Source organism: Chanodichthys erythropterus, chromosome 22 (assembly GCF_024489055.1).
Source record: "Chanodichthys erythropterus isolate Z2021 chromosome 22, ASM2448905v1, whole genome shotgun sequence".
NCBI lineage: Eukaryota > Metazoa > Chordata > Actinopteri > Cypriniformes > Xenocyprididae > Chanodichthys > Chanodichthys erythropterus.
In genome coordinates, this window is record NC_090242.1 from 20,681,969 (window position 1) to 20,694,374 (window position 12,406).

Here is a 12,406-nt window from a genome sequence, read left to right on the forward strand (position 1 = left end):
TTTGTAAATATACGAGTAAATATGTGAGTGATTTGCGCATAAAGAGACCTTCCCGAAAACTCTTCTCCAGATTCACAAATACTTCGTAAATGTCAGAAGTGATAGTGAAATGTGTGGTAATGAATTCCAATCAGTCGTAAATGGGACGCGCGTGCACGCTTATTCTCAATTACCATAAATCCCGCCCATTAAATCCGACTAACAACTGTATATGGGCATCATATTATGACACCAAACGAAGGATTTTGGCCATTTTATTGGAAACAATTTCCATAACAATTAAGGGGCCATTAGTTTGCCCAGCCCTATTGAAATCAATTAATTATTTGATTAAAGTGCTCCGTTTGCAGATGCTATTACTGGCTCTCACAATAAAAGTAAAAAGAAAAAACTTATGCAATTACTATATATAATATTTTTTCAAAATGCTGTGTAATGTACCTTATTAAGGGGAAATAAAATGCAGCCTTATTAATGAGCAAAACGTTCGGGTGTTAAACGCACTATTTACGCGTGGCTGGGAGCAGGTGTAAATTTCTTTCGTACCAACTAACATTTGGAAAATACGAACATTTTAATGACTCCGAAAATTACGCCAGAACCACTTTACACACGATTTACACAAAAATTTGTTCTGCTCGTGTTTCATGAATGAGACCCTATGTGTGGGAAGCACTGTTTTACACACACACACGGGGAGGGAGAGAGAGAGAGAGAGAGAGAAAATATATTTTTACACATTTTTCCCCCTGTTTCTCCACTATATCTCCAGTTTCTAAACATCTTCATGGCTAAACAAATATCAGAAACACAGAACCAATCAATTAATCCACAGGGTAAAATAGTCAAGGGCACGCAGAAGCAAACACTGAAATGTGAAGTGTATTTGTTTAGGTAAGGACTATCTTATGTAAATGTGATAAGGGTTTTTCTCAGTGGGCCAATGAGGGTCACACAGTAGCGGTTTACAGACAGGAGCCCTTTTACTGTAGGTCTATAACACCATAAACACCGTCTGCATATATTCCGAGAATATACAATTTTTTTGTTGTCGTTTTGTAAATTTCGATCATTTTAAATACAATTTTGGATGAATTGTGTAATATTGAATATTATAATTCTTTAAATTTCTAAACATCATAATGATGACATTTTAAATTTTAGATACTGACAATATGGTCAAATATCTCTAAGGTCGAACAGGTCATCACAACTTTAAAGGGTTACAGACATTTGATGCATTTAAAGTTGAAGTTAGACAAATACTTTATGAAACATATCTAATAGGTCTCACAACAAAATAAATACAGAATTTGTGCTTAAAACACATGAGAAACCCAAAGCATAGTGTATTCATGGAACGTACCAGTAATACACGGTTTCCTTTATTTAAATATACATGCATCCCACACATAAAGCAGTGCAGTAGTTATGCCTGTATGAGGGCGTGGGAAACAATCAAATCACCGATTTAATTAAACGTGTGCAGACAGACTCTGTTGGATTATCCTGCAAACTACAATCCAATTCCAGCACCACGTCACCTGACCACAGAAGTGACACAAGTCTCTATCAGATGTGGGGCAACACTTATTGACCCGTAACGTGGCACTAACTTTATTTTGGAAACTGCAATGTTTGAATGAAAATTGCAATATTCAACATATACGGTGAGGGGAAAACGAATAACTTAGCGCCAAAATAACGGTGAGCGTCCTTGTGTCTAGAGTTTGTTATTGGACAATGCAGAAGTCATTCATTCAAACAACTCAATGGCACAAGGCACAGAATTTCCGGATGGCGTATTTTCATTCTTATCATGCGGCTCAAACAGCTAACTTATATTCAATTATCTCTGTTATGAACCACTAATTAAAAACATGAGTTTGCATGTCTTTTTCCGGCAGAGAAATTCGGCTTTGGGGTCGACAGAAGGCGGGCACAAGAGCTCATTTTCCCTTCTTTCCTTTTCGTAACACACACTAGCTTGATAGCTAAGCAGAAAACAATAACAACATGCTATCGTTTGCAGTAAGGAATCAAAGCAATGCATGTCCTAATGCATTTCTCAAGATCAATTGACAATGTGGCGGGGATCGATAATGAACAATTGAAATTCTCACCGACTCGAGACAGAGCATCAATGAGCGACCTTTGAAATGCAGGACGCAGAGCTTACAGCCGCCACCCGGAAGCACTCGCGCTCACCTCTCTCTGCGCCGATTCTGTGGTTTCTTTCGACCGTCGCTCAACATATGCAAATTAGTCATGTGCTGTGGGCGTTTGTTAGCAAGACTGAACACAAACTAGTTAGTGATAATTAGGTATATTTTAGCATATTTATTATGTCTATGTATTTTAGGCTTAAAAAGATTTCGTACAAAATATTAGCAAAAAACAAAGTTTGTCGATGTGACATCAAATTGTGTTTGAATTGTGTTGCTTTTGTATTATGGAAAATTAAAAATCGGGGAGGAAACTATGGCATTTTTTAAGGAAACTTGACAATTAAAAGATTACAATTTTGATGTGAGAGAAATAAGTTTTATAAGTCCCAGCTATGACCCTGAATAAATTTACGTGTTCTACTTTTAATAGACTAAAATCTTTGATGGACGTGTCTGAATTTAAAGGGACAGTTCACCCAAAAATTAAAACTGTCATCACTTACTCAGCCTCATATCGTCCCAAACCTTTCTTCTGCTTAACATAAAATATTTTGAGAAATATTCTCCACCCAAAACTGCTTAGCGTTTCTCAAATTACCTTGTTTTGTGGTCTGCAGAAGAAAAAAAATGGCGAGTAGAATTTAAAATTTTGGGGGTGAACTATCCCTTTAATGCTGCCTTCACGTGCTCTCGGTAAAAAAAAAAAAATGTACATTTTTGCATCTTTCCATTTCTAAACTTGAGCTCGTAATCAAGACTTCAGAAGTGGGAATTATCAAATTTCCGATAGCACGTGAAGGCAGCATAAAAAAAACATTTGTTTTGTGATTGTGTCCTTTTTTAATTATGCGTTCATTTTGATTGGGTCTATGCAATTTTGTACAGCACTTTTGTCAACTAAAGGATGTTTTAATAGAGCTTTATAAATAAATTGAACATTAAACATGTTTTTATGGCAGATACGCATTTCCAGCAGGGGGCGGTAGTAGACAAGGACAATCCTTCAACACTAAATGCAACTGAAATAACAAAGATCTGAGAAATATTGAGAAAGATGCCCTAGAGGTTCTTGATTTTTGCTGCAATGTGCACAGTGCAATTATGATTCGACATCTGTTCGAAGTACATCCATATGAAGCCCCTAAACCTCACAATTTCTGACCTGATGAAGTGTGTTTTAGCCTATGAAAATTTCTTAGACCCTTAAAAAATAGACTAATTGATTAGTGAGTGAAACTCAAAGTAGTTAATAGAAGAGGAATAATAATTTAAAAAAAAAAAGAAATCAGTTGGCTAATAGTAGTAAACTAAAACAATTCAACAAGTAACACTGCTATATGCTAAATATTTATTTATTTAAAAATCATGAACTTGACTTTTGCATTAAAATACATCCTTTCCTATATGTTCTTGTCAGCATTGGATGTTTTTTTTTTTTTTTTGTCTCTCATATGTTTCTGTTCAACTAAATCCGTTCGTGGAATGTCTGTGTTCCATGACTGTTAACCATTTACTCTTCTCTCAGATTGCAACAGCCGCTTCTCACAATTCTTCTCACACCTGGAAAAGTTTTAGCTTTGCACTATATGACAAATTAATATTCAACGCATTAATTAAAACAATGCTTTCCCACCTTATTTATAGATCTTTTGTAATGTACTGTACATATTATAATGTACATTTACATGAAAAAAGGTTAATTTAAGGAAAAACATATTTAACATGTTTTATTTTAGTGTGGATCACATTCAATACCGTAACCTTGTTATCTACATTTCTATCTAAAAATGTAAGTTTTACACTTTCAACCTTGATAACATCATGTGGGTTGGACATGCATTTCTCAATTCATGCTGATTAATAAGAAAGTTATTCATGTCTAAAAAAAAAAAAAAAAAGGTATAGATTTACATGCTTTTACAGTTCTGGTACTAATCATCATAGTTTTGATGTCTGTTTTGCAGATGCGTGGATTGCAAGTTAGCGGAGACAACAAAGACTGGTTTGCCTTTTCTGAATAAATGAAAAATGTCTGTTATTCTTATTTAAACTTCAATATAGAACACATACTAAAATTGTCCAGATATAATCTACAATAATAATTATTGTCCAGAAGAAATGGCTAAAGCTAATGAGGTGTTGACCACTAAGGTCAAGTCACATTAAAGTTGTAAAGGGGTTGGGTTTCAACCTGCCCTTCCATTCTTCTCCTAAAAAAGCTCATCCTCCATGCAGACACAAAGTTATAAGGCACAAGAAGCTGCTCTGCATGCCACACAGCTCAAAGTTGCTTTGAAGTTTAGAAATTCCAGGAGTTTCCTGTAATAAGGTCAAACTCTAATGTGAACCAGAAGCTGCTTTTTCTCTCTCTACCTCCTCACTCTGGAGAGTGTGAAGTCTTGATATGTCTCGTCTGTGGATTCTCCTGCTTCTGCTGGCAAACTGGATCAACAGCCCAGTGCTTTCTGCAAAAGCAGGCAAGAAAAAACACCAAGTGAAGAATCAAAGTGACTTTGCGACTCCCAAGGAGGACGCTGGGTCAGATGGGGCTCGCGAAAGCACACCGGAGCCTGACTTCTTGGCTGATTTTTCTGGGAAACACCGCCTGTGGGTGATCACCGCGCCGTCGCATGGTGACAACTATCTGCGTATGATGGAGAAACAGATTCAGGAGTCTGAGGGACTAAACTGTCGCTTGGCAGAAAGAGACACACTCGTCGTCACTATTATTCAGAATGCCATGATGGAAGGCAAAATCCAACGCACAACCTTGCAAGGAGAAGCAATTGTGGAGGCCATGGACTCTGAAATGGTGAGCAAACTTCTCCATTACCTTGAGCTGGAGGACCATACTTTCTCCATGTTGATTCTGAAGAAGAACATGAGGGTAAGTGAGAGATTTCCTTACCCGGTTCGTGTTGAGGCAATCCTTGAGGTCATCGATCAGCTGCCTGTACGAAAGTTGGAGAAGGTCGCCAGAAAGGGCTTACCAGTTAAATGCAAGATCACAAAGAAAAGGTTAGTGATGAAGAAACAGGGTTCCAACAAGCGTAGGACCTTCAGCCTACAGAGGCAACTGAATACCACGTCCATCCTCACTCAGAAGATACGTCTAGATAAAAAGGCAACATTAAGAAACAAAGTCCAAGATATATTGAGCGGACGCTCGCGATTCGTCATCCGTAAAACGACGGGCGGCTCAGGCAATGGCAAACCATCAACTAAAGCAGGTTCAAAATCTGGATCTAATGGAAAGCATGACGACCAAAAGAAAACTCCAGACAGTGACAGAAACAGAAAGCCAGTAACAGAAGTGAAAAAACCTCCAGAAGCAGATACAACGCATACAAGTACAAAATCTAATTTTGACACCCTCAATGAAAATTTCAAAGGAGAACAAAACGTTGACCATTCAACCTCTAAAAAGAAAGGCAAAGGAAAGGATGGCAAGAAGAAAAAGGGAAAAGGAGGGAGGAGGAAGTCGCAACGAGAAGCAGATGATAAGGAAAAGGCAGCTCTTAAAGAATTCATGCAAAACCTCAAAGGGAGAAGAAGACTTCTTGTAAGTTCTTGATTGAAAATCCATACATTTGCAGCTCACAATGGAAGGGTGGAACTGATTGAGGGTTTTTTTTGTGATGCAGGTGATTTCATCCCCAAGTGATGTCTCAAGTCAGTATATCAAACAGAGAGATGATAATGAGCTATGTAGCTGTGAGTTTTCCCAAAGAAAGGTCTCAGTGCTGTCCATCATGGGTTCAGAACGTAGTCCTACGCTACACATCCAACACTACCAAGGTAATTCAACTGTGTAAACCCTGACATTAGCAAAAGGCTATAGTGAAAATGTTTATGAAGATAGATTATACAGATTTGTACAGAAGAGTCATTCGTTTGAGAAACGATGTAGACTTGTTATGGTTACTGCACATTTTTGATTCACTAAAAAAGAACCAAGTCATTTGTTTCAGGAATCAGGCTACACAAGTCGTGCTGTTTTTCATTCACTTTTAACAATAGGTTCATTTGAACTGAATCGCACTTGTCTCACTGTATGTTTTTGATTCAATTAAAGTGGTGGTTTATTATTTTTAACTTAAGTTAGTGTGTAATGTTGCTGTTAGAGCATAAACAACATCTGCAAAGTTATGTAGCGTCTGGACCAATCAGGCACACAAAATTATTCAATATATTTAATGAATTACCTATGAACTCACTTTATCAAAGTTTTGTGAACCCATCCCCCCTAAAACTGCAACCAGCACATAGGCCAACCTAGGTGTCCTGTTACAGATATATGGTACTTTTATGATTCGGAAGAATGCTGTAGAGACTAGTGACTTATTCTTCCTGAGAAGGACAAATAAACTCTCGTAATCCTATGTATTCTCAATATAACCACTTGGGAAATGTATAAACATGTATCCAATTTTCCCATCTCATCACCTTCCTTTTATAGGCTTTATTCTATGTATTAATTATCTCTTTTGAACTATTTTGGTATTAATGTTCCATAGTTGCAAATGTATAGTTAACTGAGATCACATTGGCAGCATGCTTGGTATCTACGGACTCCAACTTTCATTTCCTATTTGGTAATTTATGTTACATGTTACTAACTCTGTGACATGTTAGGATTATAAGAATCTAGAAGGTTATTCTCTCATTCATCCAATCCAGTGTCTTATGCTAATATCTTGCTACAGAACAAAGACTCGTAAAACTTCCCTCCTAGGGGGCAACTCCTTACTGGCTTAGACACCTTAAGAGGGTGTGACATCTTCACCCCTTATATTCACTGATCACAAGATCAAGCTTCTCTTCCTGCTCTTCCTCCTCTTCTTCTCTTTTACTGACAAATGCTGACGTCAAGATGATGCTTTAAGAAGCTAGAAGCTTCTAAGGAACCCCAAGCTTGTGCCAGGCCTCGGCCTAGACCGGAGGTCGGCAACCCGCGGCTCTAGAGCCACGTGCGGCTCTTTAGCGCTCCCCTAGTGGCTCCCTGGAGCTTTTTCAAAAATGTATGAAAATGGAAAAATATTTTTTGTTTCATATGGTTTCAATAGACCTTTTTCACACTTCCGGGTTTTTGGCTTCCAGAATGGCCCTCGCCGTGTAAAAGTTTTTCCGGTTGCAGTGATAGATAGCCTTGTTCAGAACCAGCTCGGGAATCAAAGTCGTTTTACGAATTAAATGCCATGAAAATGTTTGAACGTTCTTGGTGAATTATTGGTGAGACTACAGAGCTTTCATTAAGAGCTACATTTAATAAATAATTCAAAGTGATGGCGGTTAAACTGGTTAAATTATTCGTGTCTGTTTGGCGCGGCTGTGCATTATCGCGCTCCATGTGCTGTAAAGACAGTGCCTGCTTCTCAATGTGCATACTATCCATCCTAAATAGTAGTCTATGTGACATTAGTAATATTCAGTACTGTTTAGGTTGGATATGCACATTGGGATGTAGGCTATATAGATTGTTTTGTGCTGGGGAAATGATCAGCTGGCAGCTCCCTTATCACACAAGCCTGATCCTCTGATTCATGAAACAGGACCGCTCGCACCCTGATATTTCTGGATATAAACACTTCAGTCTCTCACTCGTATTTTCCTGTCGTCATCATCATAAAGTGTGTATTATGCACAGTATTGTGCTGTTGCAACATTAATGCAAAGACTGATAGTTGTACAGTGTGGTGTTGGAAATTAATTATGTCTTAGTTTAATCCTGATCGATTAAAATGATTAATTATAACATATGCTTGAATGTGGGATGTGATGCCATATAAGATTACATGCTATATATTTTTAAAACATATTAAAAGACAATATTATGTATCTCGACTTTATATCCCCCACTGAAGTATAGCCTATTGGGAATTTTTTTTTTTTAAATTAATTAATTATATAAATAATGTTCGTCGTACGTGATACGATCGGGGAAATTGCTGAATGAGTAGCTGTGCAGCCTTACTGTATGACAGCTGGTGATATAAATCCACCTGCCGGTAAATACGAGCAACGGTCTGAGTGGCCGTATAAGCTACAAACCAGTAGAAAATAATTTCTTTGTAGATTATACAACAGCAGGTTGGAAAATAGAAAAGGTAAGAAGCGATATTTGAGAAAAAGCATATCAATCTAATAGCCGTAGACGCACAGCGGAACTAACTTTACCCGTCGTCACGTGATTTCCGATTCTTGTGAAAGGACAAACATGACACAAACATTCTTAACGTTTTCCAATGCTGTAAAAATGTGTATAATAAATATTAAATTTCAACATTTCTGTCAACGAAGATTTGCGGCATAGCTTGCTTGCAACACACGTTTCAGCGCGGCGCGAGGGTATGCATCGGCGTCACTTTCCCGCCGAAAGCGCGCTCCCTCAGCTGGACTGAGTGGCAAAAGAACCTGCTGCATGACTGGATTTAATAGGGGAAACTGCAGAAAACGCGAGTAAAACAAACGAATTACACTTAAGGTTGGACTAAACCTAATCCATGGAAATTGACATGCAGCCAGGAGTCGTGTTTCCTGACATTTATTTTTGCCTGATTTTGACGGCGGGGAAATACATAAAGCAAATCTGCCTGTGAATATTTTATATACCATATAGGTAGGTTTAAATCCGCGTAATCACTTATATCAATGTTATATATATCGTCATATTGTCCCGCCCTAAAACAGTTTTATAGTATAGTTTTTGTCAGTGTTTATTAAAACACACAATTATGCAGATGGAAGATGGAAAATATTTAATTGATGATTTGTCAACATAATATATAACAATACAATATATATATGGAATGATTTTACATCAAAATCCAACAATTTGACACAAAATGATAACTGCAAATCCATGTTTCTCTGCCTGAAGTCCAGCTGTTTCTGTGAATTGCACCGATCCATTTGCTTTTTTTTCTGTAGCTTTCAGCAGTTTTTAAATATATACCTCGGGAATACCTCTATGTATTTGTAGCCTACTTAACTGTTAGTCATTTTGATAGTAGGCTAATATAGCTAATATACACTTACAGCCTGTGTTGCCTTCATATAAGGCTTTTAATTTTTTTGCGGCTCCAGACAGATTTGTTTTTTGGTCCAATATGGCTCTTTTAACATTTTGGGTTGCCGACCCCTGGCCTAGACCTTCCATTCACCAAAGATCCTCTGAATCCAGCCGGTTCTCTTTTGCCAAGACAATATCAAAGATTCAACGGAAGCTTCCACTTTTAAAGAAGGGCCTGTTAAAACTAAACTGATGGTTTGCTCAAGGCTGTTGATCTGCTGAATGTCAAACAATGCTGTAACCTCTTGCTTCCTGTACCCTGCTTTCTCTCTCTATCTCTTGGTAAACTGTATGCATGTATGTGTGTGAATGTTAGAGTAGTTTAAGTGTTTAGTCTAGTTAATAAAGTCTTGTTCATGTCACAGGTAAGGTTGTCCGTGTTTTGCGCTCATGTACTGGAGTCCCTATTCATGTCAATCCTGACTACAGGCTTTTAGTAGAATAAGATTGTTATTTCCCATAACCTGGAAATGAACATTTCTTAGAATTAATAAACAATTAACACTGTGTGTTCATTGAACAACAGGTTAATTGATTGTAATATTAATTTTATTACATTAAGTTAATTTTATTAACTGATTAAAATATTAATAATTAATTATAACTAGTTATGATTAATTATTCATATTTATTTTGAGCTAATTTGCTACAGTTACGATGCTCAAAGTTCAATGCAAAGGGAATTCTCTGTTTAAGAACTACAACAAATGTCTGGTAAGGACTGCAATGAGCTTCTTCCCAGGTTAGTGACATCAATAATTCTAAAATTTACATAAACCCTGCTCCCGATAACACAACAAAGGGGGGTGAGGCCATGTTGGGCTGCTTTAGAGAAGAGGAAGAGTTGTTGTAGTAGTGTTGTTACCATGCTGTCATTTTACATCAGACTGCTTCACAAACGAGGGTCAATTAAATGCTGGTTTTGCACAAAAGATTAACATGACGGCACATGCTAGTCAATGAGTTGAATCAACTCCACAGCAACTGCATACATTTATCCACGAACCATTCAAAACGTCCAGATGCATTGTATAAGTTGTAACTTCTTCCTGAGTCTCTCCATCAGTGTCCGACTCTGGTTTGAACAATGTAAGGCTGAACACGTTACTGACAATCCTCATTTTGGCTGTGTGAGATTCTCCAGCTTTGTTGTTGAGCAACCAAAGTGCGAGCTGTTAAAGCTCCGCCCACTTCTGGAAAGCGGCCGGTAGTGGCAACTCATTTGTATTTGAAGGGACACACACAAATATACCACTCATAATTATGACTTTAGAAGTGGAAATTATCAAATTTCCGATAGCACTTAGTTCAGCAGAATGCAGTGAAGCATGCCTGACACTGAACAGCGTTGTATGTTTTCATGCACTTAGGCGTATTGAAATGAGTGTTTAAAATCGATTATAGGATCAATAGTCAAGTCGCTATCTGGATCATTCAAATGAAGACCGCGATTAATAAGAAAATCTGTATTTTTACCCAGCCAATTTGTCTTGCGGTTACTGCGACACTCTTTTTGAAACAGACTCTGAGCCACTACAAGCATCCTTGCCAGAAAAGTTCAGAAACCCCGAGTTAATCAGCGAGATCCGCAGAGAATATGGGCTGGACTCCAAAAACTTCTCAATGGTGTTGACTGACTATGACCTGAGGCCAAACGTAAGAACACTTTATTTTCTTCTAATTCACACTTCACAGTGACTTTGAATGACTACCGAATCAAAGGCATACGTCTTGTGCTTTTTAGCTCAACAGGGTTTTCAGCAAGCCAACAGCTCCTTCTGATTTACTGAATTACATTGACAGCTTTCATTCACGTCAATCTGAGAAGGAAGAGGAGCGAAAAGCTCCATCACCCTGCTCTAAAGACGAAACAAACAATCAGGAGAACTCGCTTCTGAGGTAAACACCATGAGTTTCACCCTGTTTTGAATAATGATTACTAATCTTTCTAATTACTCAGATCATCATATGAATTTTTAGGTTTATGTCCAAACGAAGACTTCTAATCATCTCAGCACCTACTGTAGATGACTACTCATTCCATCAGCAGCTTCAGGCGCTCAACGGACAGGAGTGTCCAATGGGTAAGCGTCATGTTTTCTGAGCTACAATCTGGATATTTCTTTTAAAATGATTGATTCCCTATATGCTTGGCAACCTGAATCCACATGGACAGGTATCCGTCATTTTGCCTTGTTGAAGATTGTGGGTACTGGATCGACAGCTTCAGGAACAGTGGAGTTTTTTCCATTGAATGGTGAGATCATAAAACTTTCTCATTTAATGCAAGTAACACCTAAAGCTTTAATATTAAATATTATGAAATGAGGATAAAATATTGATCATGCCCTACAGGAAAAAGTCAACCTGAGAAAGAGACACTCTCGCAGGATGTGGTGGAGGGTCTCAGAAATCAGTTAAAGATAAACAGGGACTACTTCAGCATGCTGGTGGTGGGTAAGGACGGAGACGTAAAGGCCTGGTTCCCATCTCCAATGTGGTCTTTGGGAAGCATCTACGACCTTGTGGACTCTATGGAATTGCGTCAACAGGAACAGAAACTGCAGCAAACACTTGGAATTCACTGTCCAGATGAGAATACTGGTACTTACCATGGTTACACAGAAGAGACAGAGGACAGCTACTTGTACCACAGATCTGAGGACTAAAAGTCATCCAAACAAAGACATTAGACATGCAAATAATGGACACGGCATGCAATTGTACATTTGTCATCCCCATATCATGCGATGTAAAAGTTTACCTCTATAATAAACAGGTCTTGGATGAAATTCATACACATTCATGTTACCTGTTGTTGCCGTGTACTGTAAAATTGAACTTCCTGGCACCTGGTTGCACATGCTACTATGCTTAGTATAGCTTTTTTTCTATCTTTTTTTTAAGCTTTTGATATTAAATGATATTTTTCTAAGCTGGAGAAAATGTCTATGAGTTTACTATTCAAAAGTTTGAGGTTGGTAACATTTTTTTGGCAAGAAGTTTCTTACGCTTACTAAGGCTGCATTTGTTTGATTAAAAATACAGTAAAACAGCAATATTGTGTGAAATATTTTTAGTTTTCTATTTTAATATATTCAAAATGTAATGTATTCCTGTGATGGTGTTGTAAAATCACTAACATATACTAAAAAGATAATAAAAG

General features: G+C 37.7%; 2 protein-coding genes across 2 annotated transcripts in view; one reads left to right on the plus strand and one right to left on the minus strand.

Moving 5' to 3' along the window:
- Positions 1 to 2,223, minus strand: part of nnt (nicotinamide nucleotide transhydrogenase) — a 47,655-nt gene extending 45,432 nt beyond the window's left edge. Inside the window, exon 1 of the mRNA XM_067375228.1 lies at positions 2,124 to 2,223. The gene's annotated coding sequence lies outside the window, so the exon portion shown is untranslated. The remainder of the gene's footprint in view (positions 1 to 2,123) is intronic.
- Positions 2,224 to 4,572: 2,349 nt separating this feature from the next.
- Positions 4,573 to 11,909, plus strand: ccdc80l2 (coiled-coil domain containing 80 like 2). Its single transcript, XM_067376998.1, has 7 exons — positions 4,573 to 5,730; positions 5,813 to 5,966; positions 10,763 to 10,896; positions 10,985 to 11,139; positions 11,221 to 11,324; positions 11,417 to 11,497; positions 11,596 to 11,909. The coding sequence occupies exons 1-7, from the start codon at positions 4,573 to 4,575 to the stop codon at positions 11,907 to 11,909; spliced, it is 2,100 nt and encodes a 699-aa protein (XP_067233099.1).
- Positions 11,910 to 12,406: the final 497 nt, after the last annotated feature.

Coding starts and splice junctions, on each gene's coding strand:
- ccdc80l2 (XM_067376998.1), top strand. CDS start 4,573: ATGTCTCGTCTGTGGATTCTCCTGCTTCTGCTGGCAAACTGGATCAAC. Junction 10,897..10,984: donor ACTATGACCTGAGGCCAAAC/GTAAGAACACTT, acceptor TGTGCTTTTTAG/CTCAACAGGGTTTTCAGCAA. Junction 11,498..11,595: donor GGAGTTTTTTCCATTGAATG/GTGAGATCATAA, acceptor CATGCCCTACAG/GAAAAAGTCAACCTGAGAAA.